The sequence below is a fragment of the Amblyraja radiata genome, chromosome 8, assembly GCF_010909765.2.
Source record: "Amblyraja radiata isolate CabotCenter1 chromosome 8, sAmbRad1.1.pri, whole genome shotgun sequence".
NCBI lineage: Eukaryota > Metazoa > Chordata > Chondrichthyes > Rajiformes > Rajidae > Amblyraja > Amblyraja radiata.
This window is the reverse complement of record NC_045963.1, coordinates 37184029-37196704: the sequence shown is the minus strand read 5'-3', so window position 1 is coordinate 37196704 and position 12676 is coordinate 37184029. Positions and strand designations below refer to the sequence as shown.

The 12676-nt window shown below is 43.0% G+C and overlaps 1 protein-coding gene across 1 annotated transcript; it reads right to left on the bottom strand.

Moving 5' to 3' along the window:
* Positions 1-1168: 1168 nt before the first annotated feature.
* Positions 1169-7318, bottom strand: LOC116976068 (cytochrome c oxidase subunit 7A-related protein, mitochondrial). Its single transcript, XM_033025560.1, has 3 exons — positions 7142-7318; positions 4905-5039; positions 1169-1867 (listed from the first exon to the last, which is right to left on the bottom strand). The coding sequence occupies exons 1-3, from the start codon at positions 7211-7213 to the stop codon at positions 1724-1726; spliced, it is 351 nt and encodes a 116-aa protein (XP_032881451.1). The 5' UTR covers positions 7214-7318; the 3' UTR covers positions 1169-1723.
* Positions 7319-12676: the final 5358 nt, after the last annotated feature.

The following is a 12676-nucleotide window of genomic DNA, read 5'->3' as shown; positions in this document are numbered from 1 at the left end:
TGCAATGATGCTGTAATGAGCAGCAGAGGTGTAGCTGGTAGAGCTGTTGCTTTACAGTGCCAAAGACCTGGGTTCAATCCTGACATTGAGTACTGTCTATGTGGGAGTTCGCACTTTCTCCCTATGACCGTGTGGGTTTTATTCTGCATGGTCTTGTTTCATCAAAGATGTGTGGGTATGTAGGTCAATTGTATTTTTTAATTGCCCCTAATGTGCAGCAGTGCATGCGAGAGTAGGATAACATATAACTAGTGTGAATGGGTGATTGATGGTCACTGTGGACTGGGGGGGGGGGGGCTGAATGCTATGTTTCCATTCTGGATTTTTAATTCAATTCACAGAACTCACAGATCAAGTTTACAATTAACATCTTCGTCACTTTGCATTCCTGCTATTAGTATAAATGTCAAAGATGGTTAGTTTACCACAGGTTTTAATATCAAATGTGCATTAAAGACAGAATCAGACCAAAGTCTAAATAAAGTTAATGTCCCTTTATTTTTTTTAAATAAGGGAATTTTTCATAATACAGGTCCACCACCAATTTTCCAGCACCCTTTGTTGTATTATGCATTTTGCTGGATCAAGAGGTCCTGGCCTCAGGGGATTGAGATACTGGCCCACAAATTTGGCCTCGGAAGTCGGCTATGGGAATGGATCGGCCGGCTCCGGCCGTCCGGAGTTCCAAAGTCCCAGCCACAAACGGCAAATTCGACCCGCTGATCGGCCGTGGAAGTCCCGTAAAGGTCGAGATCGGTCGCCTCACCCAGCCCAAGGGACTTGCGGGGGGGGGGGGGGGGGGGGGGGGGGGGATTTCAAGTGCGTTCTCATTATTTTGTCTGGATTAAAGGAGGTGCCGGACCAGCAGTTGCCGAAATATCTTTTACACATACAATAAAAGATGTGTTTTTCTTCTATTCACACCACTTGTATTATCTACAAATTAAGTAATAAATCATAGCGTCAGCAAATACACAAGTCTACACACAAAAGTGGACCACAAAAAAAAAAATAGCAGTGAAGATGTATAGTCAGCACAACAGCCAGGCTAAGCACAGAGTCTGCAGAAAAATACATTATGCCACAAATTTCACTGCTATATTGTTCTTGAAGTGGATCAAGAGAAAAAGTAGTACATAGCTGACAACATTATCTTCGGGCAATGTAATCTGTTACCAGCAGTCATTTGAATTTATTGAAATGTCACATGTTTCCAGATGAACATTAATTTTAAAACAAAAGGTTCTACAACAGGCTATGCACATAATTGAGATTGTAAGAAGATTTATACAAGATCTCATAATAATTATGAACATTAGAATTCCTCTTGGGCATGAGACATGCCCTGGTCCTTTTATCTTTTTGGCAAAAGAAGAGTTGCATTCCTATTCTATTATGAGTGGCATCATATCTTATTTCTCCACACTCATTCAAATATATTTTCTTGAACATTCTCCATGATTCAATAGATTGATTTCTAGTTAACCTGATTATTATTTTCCCATGACTAGGCAGCATCCCGGACATTTCTTAACAATGGTCAAAGAACAAACTTAACTGAAATGAACTGCAGATAAATCACACCCGTATAAATATCAGAGAAAGTGATGCACCAGCAAAGAAAATCTTGGAAGCAGCAAATTAATTTTAACTGTGCAAAGGGCTGTATGCAAGTCCTTGTAGCAAGGATTTCATATGTACTCGTCACGATGACATAGTCTCTTCAATTCCGTTTCTTGGGCTGAGCAGCCAAAAAGAGTGCTACCAAGCAGTAAATGGTCCCTCCGATAGTCAATGCCATCGTGGTCCTGTACAGTAGTCGATCGGGAACACCTCGCTTCAGATGTACAGGCACCCCATCTGCCTTCTGCAGAGTAAAGAAGATAATAGCATTTAAGTAACAGAAACCTCTAACTGTACATAAATTGGTAAACAGTCATATTTATATTGAAAATGTTTCTCCTCTCTTTCAAAGCAACATGTCCAAAACGAAGCATCCAAGATATCAGTGACATCTAAACATCTAACAATAATGCATTACATAGAAAGATCAGGGGGAATTCTGAAGTTGCTTTTAAATAAGTACTCTAGACAGTTTGATTAGTAAAAAAAAATCTAGAGATAGATGAATTGAATTTCTGAGTATGCTTGATGTGCCTAATTAGGAGTCAAGTAAAGATTATCAATTGCCAATTCCTACTGCCTCAGTAATATATAACGCATAAAGATATTCAATACTGTTTGATGATAAACATACAGATGTTTTTTTTTAATAACTATTCCATTTACGATCGATGTATCGTAAACTGTTCTTAATTTATGATGAGCTACATGTTGCTATGTATTAACCATACTGCACTATTGATGTAAGGCAAGTAAATTTTGCCAAAGCCTCAGCTGTAGTTGCCAAACAGATTGCTGGAGGAATGCAGCATGTCAAACAACATCTGTGGAAGCAAAAGTAGCAAAATTATATTTTGGATCAAGATCCGGTCTTATAGATAAAACAAGATTGCCAGGATATAGCATTTTTAATGGGGACGGCGGGAGGGGATAAGAGGTTGTTATGTAATTCTAGATTGAGATGGGATAATAATGGGCATGTGTGGGAGAGGGGGATGTAGGACAGAGGCTGCCAGGTGATAGATGGAAACAAATGGGGAGGGAATGTTGGGCAGATGGAACTAGGTGGGGGGGGGGGGGGGGGGGACAGTGACTCGGCCATCCAGTGACTTGGCCTCCACTGCCCTCTGTGGCAGGGAATTCCATAAATTCACAACTCTCTGAGTGAAAAAATTCCTTCTCACCTCAGTCTTAAATGACCTCCCCTTTATTCTAAGACTGTGGCCCCTGGTTCTGGACTCGCCCAACATTGGGAACATTTTTTCCTGCATCTAGCTTGTCCAGTCCTTTTATAATTTTATATGTTTCTATAAGATCCCTCCTCATCCTTCTAAGCTCCAGTGAATACAAGCCTAGTCTTTTCAATCTTTCCTCATATGACAGTCCTGCCATCCCAGGGATCATTCTTGTGAACCTACGCTGCACTGCCTCAATCACAAGGATGTCCTTCCTCAATTTAGGAGACCAAAACTATACACAATACTCCAGATGTGGTCTCACCAGAACCCTATACAACTGCAGAAGAACCTCTTTACTCCTATACTGAAATCCTCTTGTTATGAAGGCCAACATTCCATTAGCTTTCTTCACTGCCTGCTGTCCACTCACTCAACCTGCCCAGGTCACCCTGCAACCACCTAACATCCTCTTCGCAGTTCACAATGCCACCCAGCTTTGCGTCATCCGCAAACTTGCTAGTGTTGCTCCTAATTCCCTCTTCCAAATCATTAATATATATGGTAAACAGTTGCAGCCCCAACACCGAGCCTTGCGGCACTCAACTCGCCACTGCCTACCATTCTGAAAAGGACCCGTTCACTCCTACTCTTTGCTTCCGGTCAGCCAACCAATTTTCTATCCATCCAACACCCTACTCCCAATACCATGTGCTCTCATTTTAGTCACCAGTCTCCCGTGCGGGACCTTATCAAAGGCTTTCTGAAAGTCTAGATACACTACATCCACTGGCACCCCTTCATCAATTTTACTTGTCACATCCACAAAAAATTCCAGAAGATTAGTCAAGCATGATTTCCCTTTCATAAATCCACGTTGACTTGGACTAATCCTTTTACTGCTATCCAAATGCCCTATTATGACCTCTTTAATAATTGACTCCAGCATCTTTCCCAACACCGAGTCAGGCTAACTGGTCTGTAATTTCCCGTTTTCTCTCTCGCTCCTTTCTTGAAAAGTGGGATAACATTAGCTATCCTCCAATCCACAGGAACTGATCCTGCATCTATTGAACATTGGAAAATGATCACCAATGCGTCCACTATTTCTAGAGCCACCTCCCTGAGGACCCTGGGATGCAGACCATCAGGTCCAGGGGATTTATCATCCTTCAGTCCCATTAGCCTACCCAATACTATTTCTCGCCTAATGAAATTTTCTTTCAGTTCCTCTACCCCCTTAGATCCTCTGTCCTCCAGTACATCTGAGAGATTGTTTGTGTCTTCCTTAGTGAAGTACCTATTCAACTCTTCTGCCATTTCCTTGTTGCCCTTAATAATTTCACCCGTGTCTGCCTTCAAGGGACCCACATTTGACTTTGGATCTTATAGAAACGTATAAAACAGCGTGGGTGATTGCCAGTTCTTACGAGATGAATAGAATTGAATAGTTAGAAGATAGCGAACTTAGGCAAATCTTTTTTAACCAAGACACTACACGTTCTAGATTCCATTTTGTGAAAGAAAAGTGATAGAAACATCAGAGAATGTGCAGTGAATACTTACTAGAATCAATGTTAAAAGATATTTTAGGAGTGAACTGTAAAATGCATTTGTGCCTAATCTGTGGCAAATTATGAACAGATTATAAATTACTGAATGAGATTTAAGAACTAGAAGATGCAATGAAGCTTTAGTGTAATGAAAAATTAGATACGGTACCAAGGCATTTCAACTGAGTTAGCCGAGATTTGGTATGAAGAATGCATTGATTGCAATCTGCCTCCTCCCAATTTGAAATGGAAAAATATATCTACATCTGTTTCACAAGGATTCTTGTAATGACGACTTACTAATAGGATTTCAGAGCTACCTTTTAATTATCCAACCATGTAAATTAAGCTACAATTTCACAAATGTGCATTATTCAACACGTTATTAAGCTTCGATTGCAAAATGCAGTCCAAGATTTTCCAGCATCTGCAGTTCCTTCTTAACCATATCTATGTTCATCACTTTCTCATTTGCAAAATCCTTTGAATCCTTTGAACAATACACTGAGATTATAATTAAAAACAGCAAAATTTAATTAAACATTAGTTATACCTGAAAAAGCTTCTGGAAATGATGCACTTTATTTTGTCCAAGGAATTGAACTCCTTCTCCCAATTCCGATACAACTTTTGTCGGAGTAGCAAATATCAAAGTAGGAGGTTCAGAGGAAACGAGAGGCTTCAAACCCTATGATTACATAATTCATAAATAAAGGTTATTTTGCCGTATCAACACTACCTGTTGAATTAAGTGGACAAATGATTAACTCGAATGAAATTACATGGAAACTGGTCTTTAACCCATCAAACTGCATACTATGCTTTTTCTCTGACACATGTCTGCTTCCACCTGAACCTTTCACTGTGTCATCAATTTTCATATCTTGTACTTCCCGTTTGAAGGCCCTTGGACCCACATCTTGGTATGGACCGGGGAAAAGAGGCTCGTCGATGGATTTTTAAATTGAGTAACTCCTAATGACTGAATATTGTCAGCATCAACCTGCAATTGACTTTTACAAGGTTGCACAACATACTTCACTCAAATGGTGTGGTTGTCTATTGTAGCTGAGAATTTATTGTATATTTATTTGTTGTGTTTTTGTGTTAATGTGCTTGTAAGGCTGCTGCAAGTATGATTTTCATTGTTCCTGAACATATGACAATATAATACTCTTGGCTCTCATTTAGGTAGATAGACTCATATATTTGGAACTTCTACTGGTGTACATCAGAACATTCATTCAGAAACAGTTTCTTCCCAACAAGCAATAATGTTACTGAACATTACAAACTCCAACTAAACCCCAAACTATCTTGATTGTATTAGGGACTTGGAGGTTCTGCTATTGTCTTTGCACTATATTGTGCTTTTTATGTTTTTATATTAAACTTCTCTTAGTTGCAAATTGTGGTGTCTACTGAGTATTATGTTTACATATCTGTTGTGCTGCCTGCCACAAGTAAGAATGTCATTGTTCTGTTTTGGGACATATGACAATAAAACACTTAACTCTTGAATATAGGGGTTGAGACGTGTTACAGCTGTGGAAGACGTTGGTAAGGCCACATTTGCAGTACTGTATACAGATGTGGTCACCCTGCTATAGTAATAATAGCAATCACCTGGAAAGGGTGCAAAATAGATTTACAAGGATGCTGCTGGGTCTGCTGGGTTTGAGGTGTAAAGACAGCTGGAAAGGCAGAAGAACACAAAGTGCTAGAATAACTCAGGGGTGGATTTTTCCCCCTGGAGAGAGGTTAACAGATGACCTTACAAATATAAAATCATGAGGGGCAAACAAATAACCAGTCTTTTCCCCCCACAGTAGGAGAGTCTAAAACTAGGCATAGATTTACTGTGATTGGGAAAGATTTAAAAGGGACCTAGGTTATCGATACAGCGTGGAACCAGGCCCTTTGGTCCACATTGACCAATGATCACCCCTATACCAGTACTAGTTCTATCTGATACACGAGGGACAATTTACAGAAGCCAATTAACCTACAGCCTGCACATCTTTGGAATGTGAGAGGAAACCAGAGCACCAGGAGAAAACCCATGGGGTCACAGGGAGAACATACATCCGACATTTATTTTGTCTTGTCCATCTCTCCTACCTTCTCTGCAACTTAAACCCAACTTTAATCCAGGCAGCATTCTGGTAAACACACCATTGACCTCACCATGACGGTCACTTAACCTTGATGTCCAAATGACAGCCATTTCACGTACAAAGTCCCATAAATGAAATAACCCGTGGGATGGTTATCTTCCATCTCCAACAAGAGTATAACTGTTGACATTGAATGGCGATACCATTGTCATGTAGCAGGAGGTTGGACAAACTGAGATAGTTTCCTCTAAATGAGCGTCGGAGGGTGAGGGGGAGACATAGAAAAATAGGTTCAGGAGTAGGCCATTGGGCCCTTCGAGCCAGCATCGCCATTCAATGTGATCACGGCTGATCATCTAAACCTGATAGAAGTTTATAAAACGACGAGAGGCTGAGCACTTCGGAATGCCCGGGTGACCTTGCCGTCGAGACCCTGTTCCTGCGGGGACGGGCAGAAGGGCCTGTTTCTGCTCTTTATCTTTAAAACTAATATATTTGAACCAAGCTCTCAACACGATGAGCACACGTAGTGAGTTGTTGTAATGTGTCCCACAGCAGCGGTGGACGTGGGGACATGGAGACGGGGACAAGGTCAAGACCGGCACCTCCGGCCCTCGGCCCCCACGGAGCCGCGACACTCGCCCTCCCTCCGGCCCGGCCGCTGGAGCCCTACCTGCGGGCTGTAGACAGCCGGGCCCGCCCCGCCGCTCAGTCTCTGCGTGAACCCATCGAACTTGTAGAACATGGTGCCGGTGCCGGAGCCGGAGCCGCTCCGACTGCCACAGCTCAGGCTGAATGTGAATCTGGGCCCGGCGTCCCTCCTCCTCCTCCCCCCGCCCTCTCGTCACCGAGCTGTCTCTGCACCGTCCTGCTCTCTAAATAAAACATTCAAGCTGTTCTCTCACCAAAGGAATCACATTTCTGCAGCCGTTCGTTTCGAAAAATAAATTTAATAGGATGTAAGTTGACGGATTTAGAGCGCTCGGCACTCGGATAGAGGTCATAAGGAATAGGAGTAAAATTGGGCCATTCGGCCCATCAAGTATACTCTACCATTCAACCCAAAGATCCTAGAGGAGCAGTATCTTTGGTTCAATCATGGCTGATCTATTTCTCCCTCCTAACCCCATTTTCCTGCCTTTACATAACATCTGACACCTGCACTAATCAATGCGTTCAATTCAGACTGAAGATAGAAACATAGAAATTAGGTGCAGGAGTAGGCCATTCGGCCCTTCGAGCCTGCACCGCCATTCAATATGATCATGGCTGATCATCCAACTCAGTATCCCGTACCTGCCTTCTCTCCATACCCTCTGATCCCCTTAGCCACAAGGGCCACATCTAACTCCCTCTTAAATATAGCCAATGAACTGGCCTCGACTACCCTCTGTGGCAGAGAGTTCCAGAGATTCACCACTCTCTGTGTGAAAAAAGTTCTTCTCATCTCGGTTTTAAAAGATTTCCCCCTTATCCTTAAGCTGTGACCCCTTGTCCTGGACTTCCCCAACATCGGGAGCAATCTTCCTGCATCTAGCCTGTCCAACCCCTTAAGAATTTTATACGTTTCTATAAGATCCCCTCTCAATCTCCTAAATTCTAGAGAGTATAAACCAAGTCTATCCAGTCTTTCTTCATAAGACAGTCCTGACATCCCAGGTATCAGATGGTGCAAATCAAGGGTTCCCAACCTGGGGTGAATTTAAGGGCCTGTCCCATTGGTGCGAGTTCACACAAGAGCTCTCCCGAGTTTAAAACATATATCAAACTCGTGGTAAGTACGTAGAATGTACGTAGCGGGTACGTCGGAGCTTGTGGATATCTAGTAGCGGCTCGTAATGCTAACGGCAGGTACTCGGGAAACGCGGAAACTCGTGAAGTTTTTTCATCAGTGAAACATTTCCAAGAGTAAAAAAATACTCGTGATGAGGTACCACGCGTTTGATTTTTTTTTAAACTCGGGAGAGCTCTTGGGTGAACTCACATCATGGGACAGGCCCTTTGCCCCCAGGGGGTAAATTTCGCCTACCCAGCGCATGGGTGGAAATTGCTTTTAAAACATGGGGTGGGGGGGGGGGGGACACAATGAGGCCTGACATCTAGGACAGGGGTCGACAACCGACGGCCCACGGGCCGAATCTGGCCCTTAACCCCAAATCATCCGGCCAGCAGGCGTATTTGTTTTCAATTTGTTTTCGCAGCCTGGGAACTGCAGCCAGTTCCGGGGCACACAGGCGACCTGGGCGTTACAGCCAGACCTGGGGCAAGCGAGCCAACCTGGGAACTGCAACCAGTCCCAGGGCATGCAGGTGACCTAGGCGCCACAGCCTGTCCCAGGGCAGGCGAGCCGACCTGGGCGCGCATGCGACCTGGGAACTGCTGGTCCTTTGGCCTACCTTGTTCATGTCGACCAGCAATCAACCCGTACACTAGCACCATCCGACACACTAGGGACAATTTACAATTTACCGAAGCAGTTAACCTACAAACCTGCATGTCTTTGGAGTGTGGGGCAGGCGAGCTGACCTGGGTGCTACAGCCAGACCTGCCATCGGACCTGGGCGCTACAGCCAGTCCCGGGGCGGACGAGCCCACCTGGTTTTGCTGCAACATGTTTCACACAACATGGGGGGGATTGTCCCCCACCTCTCAAAACATGGGGGGGACAGGTGTCCACCCCTCCCCCCCCCCCCCTGCCCCCCCAGGATTTCTGCCCATGCCAGGGGGTAAATTTGTTGATTCTGGATTTGTACATATTTTTCTCATTGACGGACTGTTTGGCTCTGGCATACAGTTCATTAGTTGTTCATAAATAAGTGAAATGACATTGTAATGTGCTATTAAAGTTGACAGGGGTACATGGGATAAAAAAGGTTGGGAATCTCTGGTGTAAATTATCAGGTGGTCAGGTAGCATCTGTGGTGGAAGAATCTTAGTCAGCACCGGTAAGGGAAAAAACAAGGTTTGAGGTTGCAGGGGATTGTAGCCGAGGGATAGACAGGACAAAATGAAACGCCTGTCTGAAGAAGGGTCACGACACAAAAACGTCACCCATCCTTCTCTCCAGAGAGTGCCTATCCAGCTGAGTTACTCCAGCATTTTGTGTTTATCTTTTATAGGTTGAGGCTAAACTTGGTGTGGAGAGAGGATGTGGAGGTTATCTGATCAATGAGGGTAGTTGGTCAGTGGGGAAAAAAATGGAGCAAAAAGTGATGTGAAATGCAGGGGTGTAGGGTTGCCAACTTTCTCATTCCCAAATAAGGGATAAATGGTCAAAATAAGGGGCAAATTCCCGACGGCATAAAGTACAGAAGGCCTTCGTCGAGTCATCGCTGACGGGCTTAACCCATGTCTTTTTTGCTTCCCATAGCTTGTTATAGTTGCACAGTGTTTTCTTTTTTGCAGATTCATCCATATTTGCACATGCTAAACTGACCAAACAACACCAGATGTTACTGAAACTTTTTGTTTTGGCAGGAATTGGCAAAATATAGCATACAACTGATGCGCATAAGGCAGCTTGCGATTGGATGACAGGTGAATCACTCGTGCGTGGCGTCAACGGCACATGCAACACGCACGCACGCTGTTGTTTCAGATCTAGGATCTGTCTGTAAGCGTGCCCTCTGGTGATTACAGTACAGATGCTCTTAGACTTACGATATTTCAACTTTACGATGGTGCAAAAGCGATACACATTCAGTAGAAACTGTAATTCCTGGGACTTGTGGCAGCGTTGGGCTGCGTTGATAATTTAAGCGGTAATGCTTTAGTGTTTAATTAAAATTGCTTTCCTATGGTCTATTTAGATTTACACCTGTTCCGTTGAGCAGGCGCACTTGCTCACCTGAGCTGGCTTGTTAGTATCTAATGCTAGCCTGTGCACTTTCTCTCCTATTTATCTTGATGTAAGGTCGATTGAGTCAGCTGTTTTGTATGCATGGTATCTGAGCTGAGGCTGGAGAGAGAGAGAGAGAGAGAGAGAAAGCGGATACAGAAGAGGCGAGCTTCACAACCGAAGAGGCTGGCGTACGGCAAAATTTTGCAGGGAGATAAGAGAACCGTGTTAGCCGTTCCGTGGGAGGAAGCGACAAGGAAGGGACATGAGCAATCTTGCAGGAGGCGAGATGGACATTGAACGGCAACAGATTTGATGAGCCAGTTGATAAAATGTCAGAGCTGTGACAATTCGCCATGTGTTCGCTCCTGCGGGGCTGGCACTCGGGAGATTTAAGGGGTGTGGATGCTCAGGGAATTGGTGAGTGCTCCGACCGAACAGGGGTGGTGGTGGGAGTGTGGGTGGAGTGGGCGGTTGAGAGACACCAAATAGATTTCATAATTAAAACATGGAAATTAAAAACACTCCCAGTAGCAGTCAAAAACGGGACAAGGGCAGTCCCGTATTGGACAACCAATATATGGGATGTCCCGGCTAATACGGGACATTTGGCAACCCCAGGTGTAGGTCGACAGCTAAACAAATAATGGGCTAATGTAATAGATGTATAACCTGCAGAAGTTACAGATACAGAGAAAACCAGTTTACCTGAAGTTGCAGAATTTGTCCATGAGTGCAGTAGGTTATAGTGTGCCAAAGCTAATGGATATAGTTGGTGAAGATGAAAGAGCATGGAATCTTGTTGACCTATGAAACTCAGTCCTTGCTTTCTCCAGATGTGGGGTTGAGAGCAGAGCTCTGGAAAGTAGATGATATGAGATCAATGTTCTCTCAACTGTGGCAGAGAGGATGAAGAAAGACATCTAGGAGGGAGCTGTGTGCAAAATCTCGACTTTGGAGCAAACATGACAGAAATCAAGGAACTGGGACATTGTAATGGAGGCAGAGTGGGAGGAACTATCATCAAAATAATTGAGAGTGTGCATGTTTGCAAATGTTGTTTGTTGTTGTTTGTTGTTAGACTATCCCATGAGATCGAGAAAGGAAGAGGAAGCGTCATGAGATAATCAGAATGAAACTGAGAGCAGGGTTAAAATTGGCAGCAAAAGGTAAAAGTGATTACATTTTTTACAACAGTATGAGTGGAGTACCAGAAAATTGGTTGTGGGAGGGGGACTCTGTAGGTTTGCAACAAAAACTGTTCTAGATATGTGATATTAAGACAGATACAGTTCGGGCTCATGCAAGTTCCCATGGCTATATCTGGAGAAAGTCAATGGAGCTAAAGGAGACAGAATTTAATGTGAGAATAAGTTCAGCCAGGTAAAATAATGTGTTGCAGAGGGAAACTGTTTGGGTCTCTATTTAAGGAAGAAGATTGTATTATTTTTGTACCATCCATCCCTTTTCCATCTTCTCTGCAACATAAAATCATATTGTGTTTTCCCTTTTCCATTTCTAGCAGAGTCTCGAACCTGAAATGCCTTTCCACAAATGATGCCTGACCCGCTGAGCATTTCCAGCATTTTATGTTGTTTTTCACGTTCCCTGTATCTGCATTTTCTTTAAAAAATCATTATTATGAATTCCTCAGTTTGTGCAGGAAAGATGAACCTGAAATGGGCAAGATTTATGTTTAGGTTTATTATTGTCATGTGTATCGAGGTATAGTGAAAAGCTCAGTTTTGCATGCTATCCAAACAGATCATACATACTAATACAATCAAGTCAAACTTGTTTACAACTGATAGAGCAAAGAGGAAGATATAGAGTGCAGAATATAGTTCTCAACATTGGAGTGCATCAGTTCCATAGACAAAATCCAATGTCCACAATGGGGCGGAGGTGAATCGGACAGTGCCCTAGATTATAGAATGACCATTCAGAAGCCTGATAATAGAATAGCAGAAAGTGTTCCTGATAGAAGATGTGGGAAGGTGAGCCTAGGTTGTCTATGGCTGCTGTTATATTCTGTGCACTTGCTTGAGGTGGATGGTTGCTGTATCACTGCTATATTCACTTAGAATTATCACTGACATCCAGTCTTAGAATTGTCTTTGAAAAAGTGATAATTTGAATTAATTCCCTTGAAAATATGAATTGGCATTTTTATTATTGGGAACATTTACTATTGTTTTTATCAACAGATATAAATTGTCTCATTGAATTTATGAAGCCATGTTTTTTTCACCAAAGATATGGTCTTGCCTTTGGGCTTGTTATTTTTATTGTATCCAGGATAATTTAATGAAAAATAAATGAACATTTAAACAAAAGTAAATCAATTAAAACCAGTAACTGTTTCTCTTC